Source organism: Takifugu rubripes, chromosome 16 (genome assembly GCF_901000725.2).
Source record: "Takifugu rubripes chromosome 16, fTakRub1.2, whole genome shotgun sequence".
Lineage (NCBI taxonomy): Eukaryota > Metazoa > Chordata > Actinopteri > Tetraodontiformes > Tetraodontidae > Takifugu > Takifugu rubripes.
Genome location: NC_042300.1, coordinates 7,055,134 through 7,068,273, shown reverse-complemented (window position 1 = coordinate 7,068,273; position 13,140 = coordinate 7,055,134). Strand labels below are relative to the sequence as shown.

The following is a 13,140-nucleotide window of genomic DNA, read 5'->3' as shown; positions in this document are numbered from 1 at the left end:
GTTTTTTTTTATTTAAACGATGTTAACTTATTTAATATTGCTAATTTTTACAAAACAACCATCAGTTTTACCAATTTGACACTATATTGCTACAATAATACACTTTACAGGAATAATTTTAATAATACAAATATTTGTTTTTACAAATTTGATAAAATGTTGGATTACTAATTGACATTATCTGATGATACCAAAAAAGCTCTAGTAAACTTTAATTGAACAATTTAAAACGCACCTATTACGAAAAAATACTACAGCCTTATTAATCACAGGTCCCAATAATTTGAGGACACAACGCACATTTTTATAAATCAAAAGGAAGGTACAGCAGCAACTCCTTATTTTATACTCTAAATTCATTTCTACGTTATTAACCTAAAACACACTTTTAAAATAGCAATAACTTATAGCCGCCAAAGTGGAGAAAATATAGTAAAACACGTCAGTTATCGAGCATTACTGACACGGGACGCTAGGCGGCGCCCTGACTTTCAGACGGCGGTCTCTCCTCCATCATGGCGGCGCCCCTCTCTCTCTCTCTCGGCTCCAGCAGCGGCATCACTGGGCGGGACCGAGCTGTGACGGACGGCCAGCCTCGGGGCACTTCCGCCGGGCTCCGGTTTCCTTCGCCTCGGCATTTAAATTGAGCTGCAGGACGTCAGCTGCCAAATTCATCACCGCGCTTTGAGGGAAATTAGGCCCAAAAGCGAATCGAAGCGTGCAGCTCTTCATTTTTTAGGGGAATAAGGGAACACTTTCGATTCCAGTTGGTGTTATTTTGTGGACAGAAGAGCCGGAGCAGAACAATAATGGTGGTTTCCAACTGACAGCCAGTCGGTGCATCATTTTTGGGATTCCTCTGTCAGCTCTGGGACCTAATTGAATAGCGGTATCCTGATATTGTGCATTAGCAGCGTGATTGAGGATTGGATTTTGGCCCGATTGAGATTATTTGCAGACATTCATTAGTCATCAAGAACCGGTTTTATAGTTTTGGGGGCTACGAAGCTAAAAGTGTGACTGAGATGAAACTGCATGTGGAGAATTAGGGTTGAATTTACCTTAAATATACAATACAAGGACAGGTATTAATTGCTTTTATTTTAAGTCTATTTTGTACTGAATGATTTACGTTCAAGCATTTACTGTGCTTTAGATAATAAAAAATTGTCTTTTAGGCACAATAGTTATAAAATAATATTAAACCCTCTCAGTCGAGGCCCGAATAAGAATCTTTGACAGAATATTCAGCAATTAGAGATTTTACTGTTTGAAGAAGCAACCAACGACATGTTCAGCTGGCTTGGGACCGACGACAGGAGGAGGAAGGAGCCTGAGGTCTTTCAGACTGTCAGTGATGGACTTAAGAAGCTCTACAAAACCAAACTCCTGCCTCTGGAGGAGAACTACAAGTTCCATGAGTTCCACTCCCCGGCTCTGGAGGATGCAGACTTTGACAACAAGCCAATGGTTTTACTGGTGGGCCAGTACTCAACCGGCAAGACGAGCTTCATACGGTGAGGGAGGGGGGGTCAACACAAGCAAATTCATATACAAAGAAGGTCTGACCGTGGCTGACACGCCCAGACTCTCAGCTAAAGTAACACAACAGGTTAGGAGAACTCGGGGTACCTTTATAAGATGCTTTTTATAATGTCATAGCAAGATCACCATCAGCAAATAGATAAACACAATCTGATCCTGTTTTTTGGTTAAACAGTGCTAATTGGGTTGAGTGAGTCAAGAGCTCATGACCTGCAGTTCCCGCCTGGGTGTTGAACCTTGTGTCTGCACGAGGATGTCCTGCACTCACCCAGACACACACAATAAGTGTTAGCCTATTAGAATGGAGAGAGGACGCCGTTGGTGACTTCCTGCTGTGATGCAAGACAGCTGTCTGACATGTTTTGCTCTTTTCTGCTTTGTTTTGTTTGATTAACTCCCCGATGGCAACAGCGGCGAGGCATCGGCAGCACGGTTCCTGTCCGACGATGCGACAGGAAGGTGCAGAATGTCCAGAATGCTGGCTAACCCCCGAGTTCACACCTCAGGGTTCCCGCTGCTGGAAGGGCAGAAGGAGGGAGCGTTCATTAAAAATTCAACCTATTATTAACAGATAATAAAAATCTCTCAAATTGCTGATCATGGCATTTCTCCCCCCTCCAAGGTGACTTTATTTAGAGTGACATCTGCTCACTAGAGTACATGATAGTGAACATGCATACACACCCTCCCTACAACACGTGCAGGGAGATGGCTCTACCAGGCACTACCAGTGTTTGCAGAGCGTATATGTGAGGGAACCGTCTTTACATCTGGTAGCAGTTAAACTGCACACACACACACACACACACACACCCACCCTGTAAAATTTATGACCATTCACGGCTGGAAATCTTTTCTTTTTTTTTTATGGCAGGTTTTTAGGGTTGCAACGGGCTCCAGAAATCCTCTAATCTTAGCGTGTCACACATGCCGCAGAACAGCGGAAGGCGAATTGGGTTGAGGTCATATTCACATCAGCTGTAGGCTGACGTTGCGTCATTAGTTAAATACATCTTTATTAAAAGTCTGCTGCCGACCGTGTGTTGGTATACGTTGCCGTTTGGCCTACTTTACATACAACATTTCCATCTTATCCCTGTTTCAGAAAGCACAGAGGTTTCATGTTAACGTTTAAGGGCCCTACTGATATAATGGCTTCAAACCCCACGTTTAAATGTGAAATCCCCTAAATCTTTCTTCCAGCAGGTTCTTAATTCAACGCAGACCAGCTGTCTTCAGATTTTTATTTTTGTTGAACTGCTTCTCCAGGCTTTTCAGTGTGAAAGAACTGCTTTTGAATGCACATCTGTCCGTGTCGCTTACAGCTGTGTTGTTTGAGGGTTGATACAAGCCTTTTCCTAAAGAAACGGTCTAAAAACAAGAAGTGGTTGGAATTTAGACAACTTTCCACGCAAATGGGACTGTATGTCCTCACCTATCATAAATATTACTGTATGTCATTAGGTAACAACTTTTTCTTTCATTATCTGAGGTTAAATCGGAGCAGGGTGATCTTTTACATGCTCGGTTTATCCCAACAGGGTGTTTGTAAAACATCTCATCTCTTGTCCCTGTAATCTCCTCAACAGCTACCTGTTGGAACAGGATTTTCCCGGAATGCGCATCGGCCCCGAACCCACCACGGATTCCTTCATCGCGGTGATGCACGGTGACACAGAGGGAGTCATCCCCGGCAACGCTTTAGTGGTCGACCCCAAGAAGCCCTTCAGAAAGCTGAACGCCTTTGGCAACGCGTTCCTCAACAGGTAACGGCACATTTTCGCTAAACCCGTGATGAATTCTCTGATATCGGATGGCGAGCAGGCTTAAAAGGACAGAACACAGAGGGGAAACATGGGAATAGGAGACCAGAGAGTGCGAGCGACAGTCGACGCCAGAGCTCGACATTCCTTTGTGATTGAATTTCCCAGTGCGCCCTGGCTGGGATTCACTCTCCTCATGGCTTCCTGCGTGTCGGCTGACCCACAGGACTCCCTTCTCATCCATCTGAAAAAGAGCCAGAATCTTTTCACACTTTCCTCAAAGTGAACAGACAGAATACGCGCTGACTGTCGCAGCGGCGCTGGTGGTGGGGGGGCGGCTTGACCCAGGCGACCTTTGATAACCTGACAAGCTTATTCAGCTGGAGAGAGCGAAGGAAAGCAGAGATGGAGGAGAGAGCGGGCGTCTGGCCCGGGACCGTGCTTGTTGTTTTAGACGTTTTACACTTCTGTCCAGTTTCTTTTAAGTTGCCAGCACGCCTCTTCCCCCCCGCGCGTGTCTTGCCTTGCAGGTTCGTGTGTGCACAGCTGCCGAATCCCGTGCTGGAGAGCATCAGCGTGATTGACACACCGGGAATTCTGTCAGGAGAGAAACAGAGAATTAGCCGAGGTAAGACGTGCACACTGGTCCTCTCCCATTCTCTCTCTCTGTTCATTTATTCACGAGAGCCAATCAGCCGCAGCGCCAGTCCCACCCCCCCCCACCCCCCCCACCACCACCATCCATCCCTCCATCCCACTGAACTCTGAACGACCACGTCAGCGTTTCCTTTGGATGCATGTGTGTGTGTTTACTTTAACTTCCAGCTAACAGGATTGCGCTTCATTCATTTCAACAGGAAGCAGCGACAGAGAAAGATGAGCTTTGACTGTCTCGCACGTGCACGCACCCGTGCACACGCACGGCTCAGAAACAACAATCTGCGACTCTGTTGTTAAAAAAAAAAAACAGATGTAAATGAAACAGAGCTGTAAAGTTAGGTCATCAAGACAAATGTGAAGATTTTTATAGATCCATTTGAGAAAAAGTATATTTTATACTGTTTTGATTTTGTTTGTTAGGTATCGTTCTTATCTCTAGTGTGAGACGTGGGTGTTGCTGGGCCTGTTTTCGGTGTAAAAAGCTCCTTCCCAGCTTCCGAGGGTCCAGCATTGTTGGCATTCCCAAAGCTAATTAGCAGCATTGCCATAGCATCCTTTAGCATTCACAAAAGAGTTACGATAATTAAAGAGGGCTATTAAGTCCACTGCTTTCTTTTTTCCATCCACCTTCCTCTGTATTAAAATGCCTGTGTTGTATGTTCTGGTTTTATGCCAGTTAAGGCCCAAGTGGATTAGTGAGCTTGATGAAAGTGAAAGCGAGAGGTTCCTTTTCCTCCCAGCCTTTACCGTCTGTCCATCTCACTTTTTTAGCACCCCATCCCAGTTGCACGCCAGTTTGCCTCTGGGGCCACAAATCTTGCACGAGGACTTGGTCATCTGGTCTGCAAGAGTGTTTTGGGAGATGAAATATATAAACACACATATGATGTTCCAGAAGGCTAAACAACACCAAGATTCTGGTCACTGAGTTCAGCGCATTACTTCATCGCAGGGTTGGGTCGGGATTAGTGCGTGTCAGGAGACAGTTGTTGTCTTGAGAAACTTCAGAGAGCGAATAAGCTGACGGCTTCGGCGCAACTTTATTAGAATTCGAAAGCAACTGAAGGAAACAGGTTTGCCGGGCTGTAAAGGCGGAACGGGTCCTCCGATGGCTCGGTCCACATATCGAGCGTGTTGTGAAAGCAAATAAATAGCCCAGTGGGGTGTGACCCTGCTATTGTCTGTTAGATATAAAAAATACAGGCTAACCTTAATCTCTCCTGCGTCAGCACAGCTGTGTTGTCTCTGGGGACTGTGTGTGCGTGTGTGTGTGTGTGTGTGTGTGTGCGTGTGTGCGTGCGTGCAGCTGTGTTTTCACATGGAACTGTCGTCCATTTCTGCATTTTGAGTATCTGTTTTCATAATTCTTGCATTTCTGTTGCCTGTGTCACGATTTAAGACTTGTTTTGCTGTTTTGTCACTGTCTCCATCTGTGCGTGCGTGTGCACGTGTGTGTGTGTCCAGATGAGGAGATTTCAGGCTTTAGCTGCCTACATAGATGTCGTTATGGAGGTATTTCTGATACTAAGTTGGCGGTATCAGCTCCGACCGGCCAATTAAAAACGATACTTTGAAGATTTTATGGACTTTGACGTGTTCTTCATCAGACCTTTGTCACATGGTGTTATTAAGCATCTTTTCTGTCCTGGACCTTATAGGAAGTTTTGTATTCTTTATCACCCAAATTGTCCTCAGTTTTAGGCTCCAATGAAACTGCAATTTATGTGATCGACAGACATTTTAGCCTCAATTTGGGACATTCTCCGTGTATTCAACATCTGCTCCAGGCTCCGAGAAGTGATCCCACTTGCTTGTAAACCATGTGTCTGGCACAGGCTCCATTTTTCATGCTGTCATAATGACGAAATCGCCACGCTGTCCAATCAACTTAGGCCGAATATTCAAGGCGGACGAATATTCAAGCCCCTAAACTTGCTGATGTGCTAAAATTCCGACCATGTGAGGACATCTGTGAAGAACAATCCACTAAAATTTTAAAATATCAAGGTATCGAGCTGTTTAATGGTCCAGAAGTGTGTCATGTTTTTAACTCCCATCTGGGAAAAAAGAAAAACCTTTACTAAGACAAACTTCAACATTTTACACACTGAGTGCAGGCTGCTACAGCTCAACTCACTCATGTCCCAGGGAGGAATCATCCTGCACCATCATCCTATTTGTTTACTGATGCTGGCAGCCAGATAGTTGTTCGTTCTTAAGCAAAATGAAATATAAGTTGCATCTCTACTGGGAGGAGGAACGGAGCCGCCACAGTAACAGTAGTTTGCAAAAGCTCAGCTATGTTCTTGCAGGTGTTTTTTCGGCCTTGCTGTACACTACAAGCCACTCAGACAACCCAGCCAAATGCATTAACATAAAGCCTCTATTGACCGCTTGACCTCACATGCGCTCTTACGTTTTGTATTGGAATTAGCCAACTAATCCATTTTTTTCCTGTTTTTTCTTTGCTCTCGTCTTGACTGGTGCATTTCCTGGTTAGATTTTTATCCTGAAGCCCCTTAAAAGTCAAGAAGCCTTTGATTCCTGACTCTGTTTCATCATCAAGACATTGAAACCATCAACTCACACTTGTGTTGCACCTAAAGTGCAGCTATTTTAAGGCAATATTGGCCTTTGAGTTGCTTTAATGGTTATAAATGCTTCAACATCAAGTCAGGCGGCATCTTTATTAGCTTCACACCTGCACATTATGGGGCAAAAGAAACAGGAAATTAAAGTGATCTAAAACTGTTCAACTCTTGGGACAGTGTCATCCCTCATTTATTTGTTCATTTCTACCTCCACTTAGGCTATGACTTTGCAGCTGTCTTGGAGTGGTTTGCGGAGAGGGTGGATCGGATCATATTGCTGTTTGACGCACACAAACTGGACATCTCTGATGAGTTCTCGGAGGTGATAAAGGCCCTGAAGAACCACGAGGACAAGATCAGGTGCCTTGTGGACGCGCTGGTCAGATTAAAGGATGTTAATGCCACGGTTCCTTCAAAGCAACACTGTCTCTGTTTTCCAGGGTTGTGTTGAACAAAGCCGATCAGATCGAGACCCAGCAGCTGATGAGAGTCTACGGTGCCCTGATGTGGTCCCTGGGGAAGATCGTCAACACCCCAGAGGTATAGAAAAACCTCAGTGAACATGTATGTCTTGAAGACCTCCACCGCCTTTCGAGACTTGGGCTTAAAGCGTCTCTCTGTCTCAGGTGATCCGTGTCTACATCGGGTCATTCTGGTCCCACCCGCTGCTGATTCCAGACAACAGGAAGCTGTTTGAGGCGGAGGAGCAGGATTTATTCAAAGATATTCAGTCTTTACCGAGAAACGCGGCACTGCGCAAACTCAACGACCTGATCAAGAGGGCAAGGCTAGCCAAGGTAGGGAGCGGTCGGACCACACAAGCACTTTGACGACGTTTAATTCCCCTGCGTTATTATTGCACTTATGTTAAACTCATTTAGCTGGAGGGACTCGCAGGATTTTTACATCGTCCCTTCCAGCTGTTACCCTCGACAGCAGAACTGTTTGTCTCTGTCCCACTGCAGAGGACACACACGTGCACACATTCCTCTAAACAGGCGGATTTATCAAACTGTTGTTGAGAGCAGTTTTCCTGTTCGACAGCTGATAGTGTGTGTGTGTGTGTGTGTGTGTGTGTGTGTGTCAGTGAGGATCAAGGACGTCTCTGAGTGGGGGAAACGCATACATCACCACAATGACATAACAAATAGGGGGTTCCTTCCTATCTGATGGCTTTGGCCAGAACTAATTTCAGATGAATATTGAAAACAAATGTCAACACAAGTCGTTGATTTACCATCTCACTGAATTTAAATCTTTCCTTGCTAAACAGCGGCAGTCCGATGTGTCACTTTTTTAAAGAAAAAATTCTCATATGCAAGCTGTTAGGACTGTCTAAACATTGCTCATAACATTGCTCAAAACACTCATAATAATCGAACGTGTCATCGTGCTGAGTCAGAATTTGACATCCATTCTGTCTGGTTTGGTCTTTTCTTTCTTGTGCAGGAGGATTTAAAGGAATTAATGCCTTCGTGTTCCTCCCGACATTAAAGTGCACGTTAGGAATGAATGTAATAAAGCATTTAACCCCTCTGCTGTGATCAATGAAAGTGTCATTTGAAGAGTGAAACTTGCATAATCAGGACCTGCCATTCTCCCATTGATCCATCCATCCATCCATCCATCCATCCATCCATCCATCCATCCATCCATCCATCCATCCATCCACTTTTAAAAAAAGTGCTGACTCTAGGTCCTTACCAATCATGGATTATTATTCATCCTTTATTTTTGGTGCTTTTGAGGGTTTTGCCACTATAATTAAAAGAAAATCTAAAATCTTTACCCTTGGCCACTCAGGTCCATGCCTACATCATCAGCTCGCTGAAGAAAGACATGCCCTCTGTTTTTGGGAAGGAGAACAAGAAGAAAGAGCTCATCGCCAGCCTTGGAGATATTTACAAACGCATTGAGAGAGAGCATCAGATATCACCTGGAGATTTCCCCAACCTGAAAAAGATGCAGGTAACCAGGAATTAGCAAACGGGTTTTGTAGAGGGAGGGTCTGACAGGTGAGATCAAACGTTCTGATATGGTTGTTTACTTCTAGGATCAACTGCAAGCTCAGGATCTCCACAAATTCCAGCCTCTGAAACCCAAACTTCTGGAAGCGGTGGACGACATGCTGGCTCACGACATCGCAGGTTTAATGATCCTCGTCCGCCAGGAAGAAACCCAGCTTCCCAACCCGGTCGTGAAGGGCGGCGCCTTCGACGGCACCCTGGACGGCCCGTTTGGGCACGGCTACGGCGAAGGAGCCGGCGAGGGCATCGACGAGGCCGAGTGGGTGGTGGCACGGGACAAGCCCGCCTACGACGAGATCTTCTACACATTGTCCCCCGTCAATGGGAAGGTGACAGGAGCCAACGCCAAGAAGGAGATGGTGAAGTCTAAACTCCCCAATACGGTGCTGGGGAAGATCTGGAAGCTGGCGGACATCGATAAGGACGGGATGCTGGACGACGAGGAGTTTGCGCTGGCAAATCACCTGATCAAGGTGAAACTGGAAGGACATGAACTGCCCTCAGAGCTGCCTGAACATCTGGTTCCTCCTTCGAAGAGGAAAATAACCGAATAGTCATTGGAAAAGCAAACCTCAACACAGGCGTCGCTTTCTTCACTAGAAAATTGACATTAAAAAATATGCTTAAAACACTAAAATTGGCAAAAGTGATACATCGAAAGCTGTAGTTAGTCACGGTAAAGTTGTAGCTTAACATAAATAAGTCATCAGGAAACACTGGAATGTAGCAAAATGTGAGCGAATCCAAAACTACTGGAACTTCCTCAGCTGTGATATAAAAATAAACAATATCCGATATTTTATTTACCTTTTGAAATAAAATACATCACCGACAATATCGAATATATTATGTTGAGAGCAAAAGGTGACAAAGCACACATGGTGAAGGCAACCGTAGCGACTGCTCTGATTCCGATCTTTTGGAAATCTTGTAACTGTTATACAAAGTTGTCGTGTTCGGACATTCGCCGTATTGGGGGAAGGTGATGTGCAGATGTGTTGCTGTGGTGTTTGAGCACATCCCCACATACGTATGTCTCTATGCATTACGTCTTAAGCATTACAGACCCTACTGGTTTGACTGGTTTAGAAATTAAACTGCGAACTAACTCCAGAGGTTTGTAACAGTGACAAACACTAATCACATCTGTTCTTGTCCAGTGTCATTTCACCAACAGTTGCCAGTATGGACGTACATCCTCGTTTCCAGTTTACGTTTGCATCTCTTCCTTTGTGCAACTGGATTTACTGCACATAACAAAGGTTTAAACACCCATCCTGTGTACTGGTGCGACTGGGAATGCTGTTTTTCAGAATTGTTGATGTTCTGTCGGTGTAAATGGTCCAAATGTAATAAAGAACCTATTACCAAAGTTGGAGTTTGAGGCATTATTTTATAAAACTCCCAAATATCTTGAGGGAATGTTGAAGAACTGCTTTATCTGAGAGTTTTTCGGGTTTACAACAATGTAATTGCAGGATAATGAAGATAATCAAGTCTTTAATAAAGACCCCAACTTTCCTGCTAAAAAGCTTAGAGTCAAAGATATAATGTATAATAAAATATGGACGCATAGATTTAATGCGACGTTTGCATTTCGTTTCTCACATTTTTCAGGAGACACTTCATGAGATTTTACCCTCGAATAACGAAAGAAAAGTGTGGGAAACACGAGACCCTAAAGGATGAAGGAAGGGAATTCTTACAAGCACTTCAACCTTGGTCTTATCTTGGCTGGAGTTTCAAGACGTTTTCCACATAAATTCAAGTCGACATCAGTTATTTTTATGTCGTTTATGCAACACATCAAGCCAGGACTGTGATTTAAAGGCCTTTTAAACCTACACATATTCACATGCACGCACGCTGCATGCATAGATGATGCATCTACACAGGAAGTTCTGCTGTTGTTGGTCATTTCCTGTCCCAACTTACAGTAACTCAAACACACAAAAAATTTGCATGTGTGGACACAAAATGCTCAAGGTCATGTATGTCTGTCTTTGTGTGTGTGTGTGTGTGTGTGTGTGTGTGTTGGGGGCGGGGGGGCCACCTACCCAGTCTTTTGAGATATCAGACTCCTGGTGCAGACTTGTTGTACAGTTTCCAATCTGCTCCAATCATCCACACCTACACCCCACACACACCCTAAAAAGATAAGATTCCATAAATCTGTGTTCTCCTCTCACTCCCTTGTTTATTTCCTCTCTTCATCCTCCTGTCAACTTTTTCTACATTTTCCAGGAAGCACAGAAATACTCCTGCTACCAGAAATAGTTTATGTGTTCTTTTTTCCCCTTCCAGTACACGGTTGATGTTCGGCTATTTTTTCCATGTTGGGATTTTCTTTAAACAATGAGCAGTCACACACTCACACTCACGCGCACACACACAAACACACACACACACACACACACACACACACACACACACACACAAGCTTCACTGTTAATTATCACTGATTAATATGGATTAGAGATGAAATTAAATTAAACTGTAGATATGCTACTGATGAAAGTCTTCCACAATGATTTGAGCTGACGCCGAACAATGAATATAATAAATGAATAACTTTCCTGTCGTGTGTGAGGTCATTTTGTTCAGTTAGGCTGCAACACTTGTCACCATGGAGACAAAGTTAATTAACAGTGAGGTGTTGTGGCTCTTCGTGACCTCTAAACCCTCGAACTTACACACATGATTGTGTCCTCCAATCTGGATGTAGTTCACCAACAGGCAAGTTTTCAGGTGAATTAGCAAACAAATCTCCATTCTTTAAAATTGTTATCGTTGGAATTTCCTTTTTTTCAGTTAAAATAAATTATTCCTACAGAATTTGGATGAATTTGGTCTTTATTTTGTTGTGGTGCTTTGTCCAGTAACAATCATGATATAAAGTGAAAATAGACATCAGTGTAGAAAGGGCCAGATTTTTCAAGCTTACTTTACATCCTTAAGTACACGTCTTTGTCTTTATATTAGTTGGTAGTACCCTTCAGGTAATGTGGAATGGTTGGATAATTTCTGGAAGCTCGAACTTGACTCTTAACTCTTGAGTTAACTTGAGTTAAGACTTGGTTTAAGGCCTAGGTCAGAGTTAGGGTCAGGGTTAGAGGGTTAGATGTGATGGCTACAGTCAGTCAAGGGTCTGGGAACTGCTTTAGATCAATGAAAGTCCTCACAAGGACAGGATTTGTTTGTGTGTGTGTGTGTGTGTGTGTTAAAAGTAATAACTTCACTAAGTCCTGATGGGCATTTCTTGAACCTTTTCCTGAGATATCCAGAGGCCATGGACAAGGTCAGCATCCTGTGTGACACAAACACACAGAGAACACACACACATACACACACACACACACACACACGCAAAGAGAGAGAGATTCACTTGTAGCATTAGAGACTCATAAAATCATTATCATCATTGTTCTATTACCATGGAATGATCAGAAAAATACCAACTTCTGACCTGAGAATCAAACTGTTAACACTCGTGCTATTTTTGATTTGTGCTGCATAAATAAAGGCTTTTGTTAGTTTTTGAAGTCTCCTGGCCTCTCAGAATTATATTGGCCTGTTGTGATCTAATGGTGTTCCTCTAACACAACTCCCACCTGAAATATGTGTAGTAGTTCATTTAAATGAACCTCACACATAACCACAGAAAAGCAGGCCTCTTTATTGAGTACACGAAACCCAAAAATCCTTATTTTATCATTTTAGTTGTACTGCCCCCTTGTTAATTTCCTGTACATTGGTTTCCGCATGCATATCTCTCATGCATGGCTGATGTGCAGGAACCGAGTTTTCATCACTCTTATATAATGTGTAAAAGAAGGCTTCTCAGATAATGCTATCTTGTTGTTTTAGTTAGAACAGGAACCAGACTGACTCCGCTAGACAGCCCACAGCTCATTCATTCATGCGTGGACGTTTGCAAATCATCGCTCCTCATCTTTTTCTTTATTTTCTTTTTATTTTAATGATGAAGATTCGGTCAGAACAGACAGTAGGGAGGCGCAGAATTCCTTTTTCATGAATATTGCAGTGTAACACAAGCAATCAAACTGCCTGATATGTCATTCATTGATTTACCATTCTCTCTCGTGAGTGAAGAGGTGCATTCGTCAGTGTCGGTGGTGCAGATTTGGTGGAACCTTTTGTCCGATATTGCCGTTTCCTGCCGTGGCTCATTTGAACCTGAGCCCAGTGTGGGAACAGTGGGCAGTCAGGATACGTTTGGTGACCTTCAGAGTCTTTTATGTGAGCAGGAGGTCGCAATGAGTCAAATGAAATGACACCCTGGCCAACAAATAGAGCTGCTCTTTGGGAACCAGAGGCCCCGAGGCCCGAGGATGCCAACCCCTAAATAACATTCCAGGAATTCAATTCAAGGGAGAATCATCAATCATTCCAATTTTTCACCTTTAATCTAAATAAGCTCCAAGTTAATTTCCAGGTCATACCACCATTCCCTGTTTTTGTTGAAATTTCTCCCTAACCCTAACCCTAACCTGTTGGATGAAACACCCTGTCCTTTAAGTGATGAGAGGCTTT

At 43.7% G+C, this 13,140-nt stretch overlaps 1 protein-coding gene across 2 annotated transcripts; it reads left to right on the top strand.

Annotated features, from left to right (window-relative positions):
- The first annotated feature begins 580 nt into the window (after positions 1–580).
- On the top strand, positions 581–9,958 carry ehd3 (EH-domain containing 3). Of its 2 annotated transcripts, XM_011611967.2 has the most exons (9): positions 582–889; positions 1,252–1,517; positions 3,135–3,311; positions 3,839–3,936; positions 6,778–6,919; positions 7,000–7,099; positions 7,186–7,356; positions 8,363–8,527; positions 8,613–9,958. In XM_011611967.2, exons 2-9 carry the CDS (start codon positions 1,291–1,293, stop codon positions 9,138–9,140), a joined length of 1,608 nt encoding a protein of 535 aa, XP_011610269.1. In that variant the 5' UTR covers positions 582–889; positions 1,252–1,290; the 3' UTR covers positions 9,141–9,958. The 2 variants fall into 2 exon arrangements, with proteins under 2 accessions (XP_003971602.1, XP_011610269.1); XM_003971553.3 differs by having other exon boundaries at positions 581–1,517.
- Positions 9,959–13,140: the final 3,182 nt, after the last annotated feature.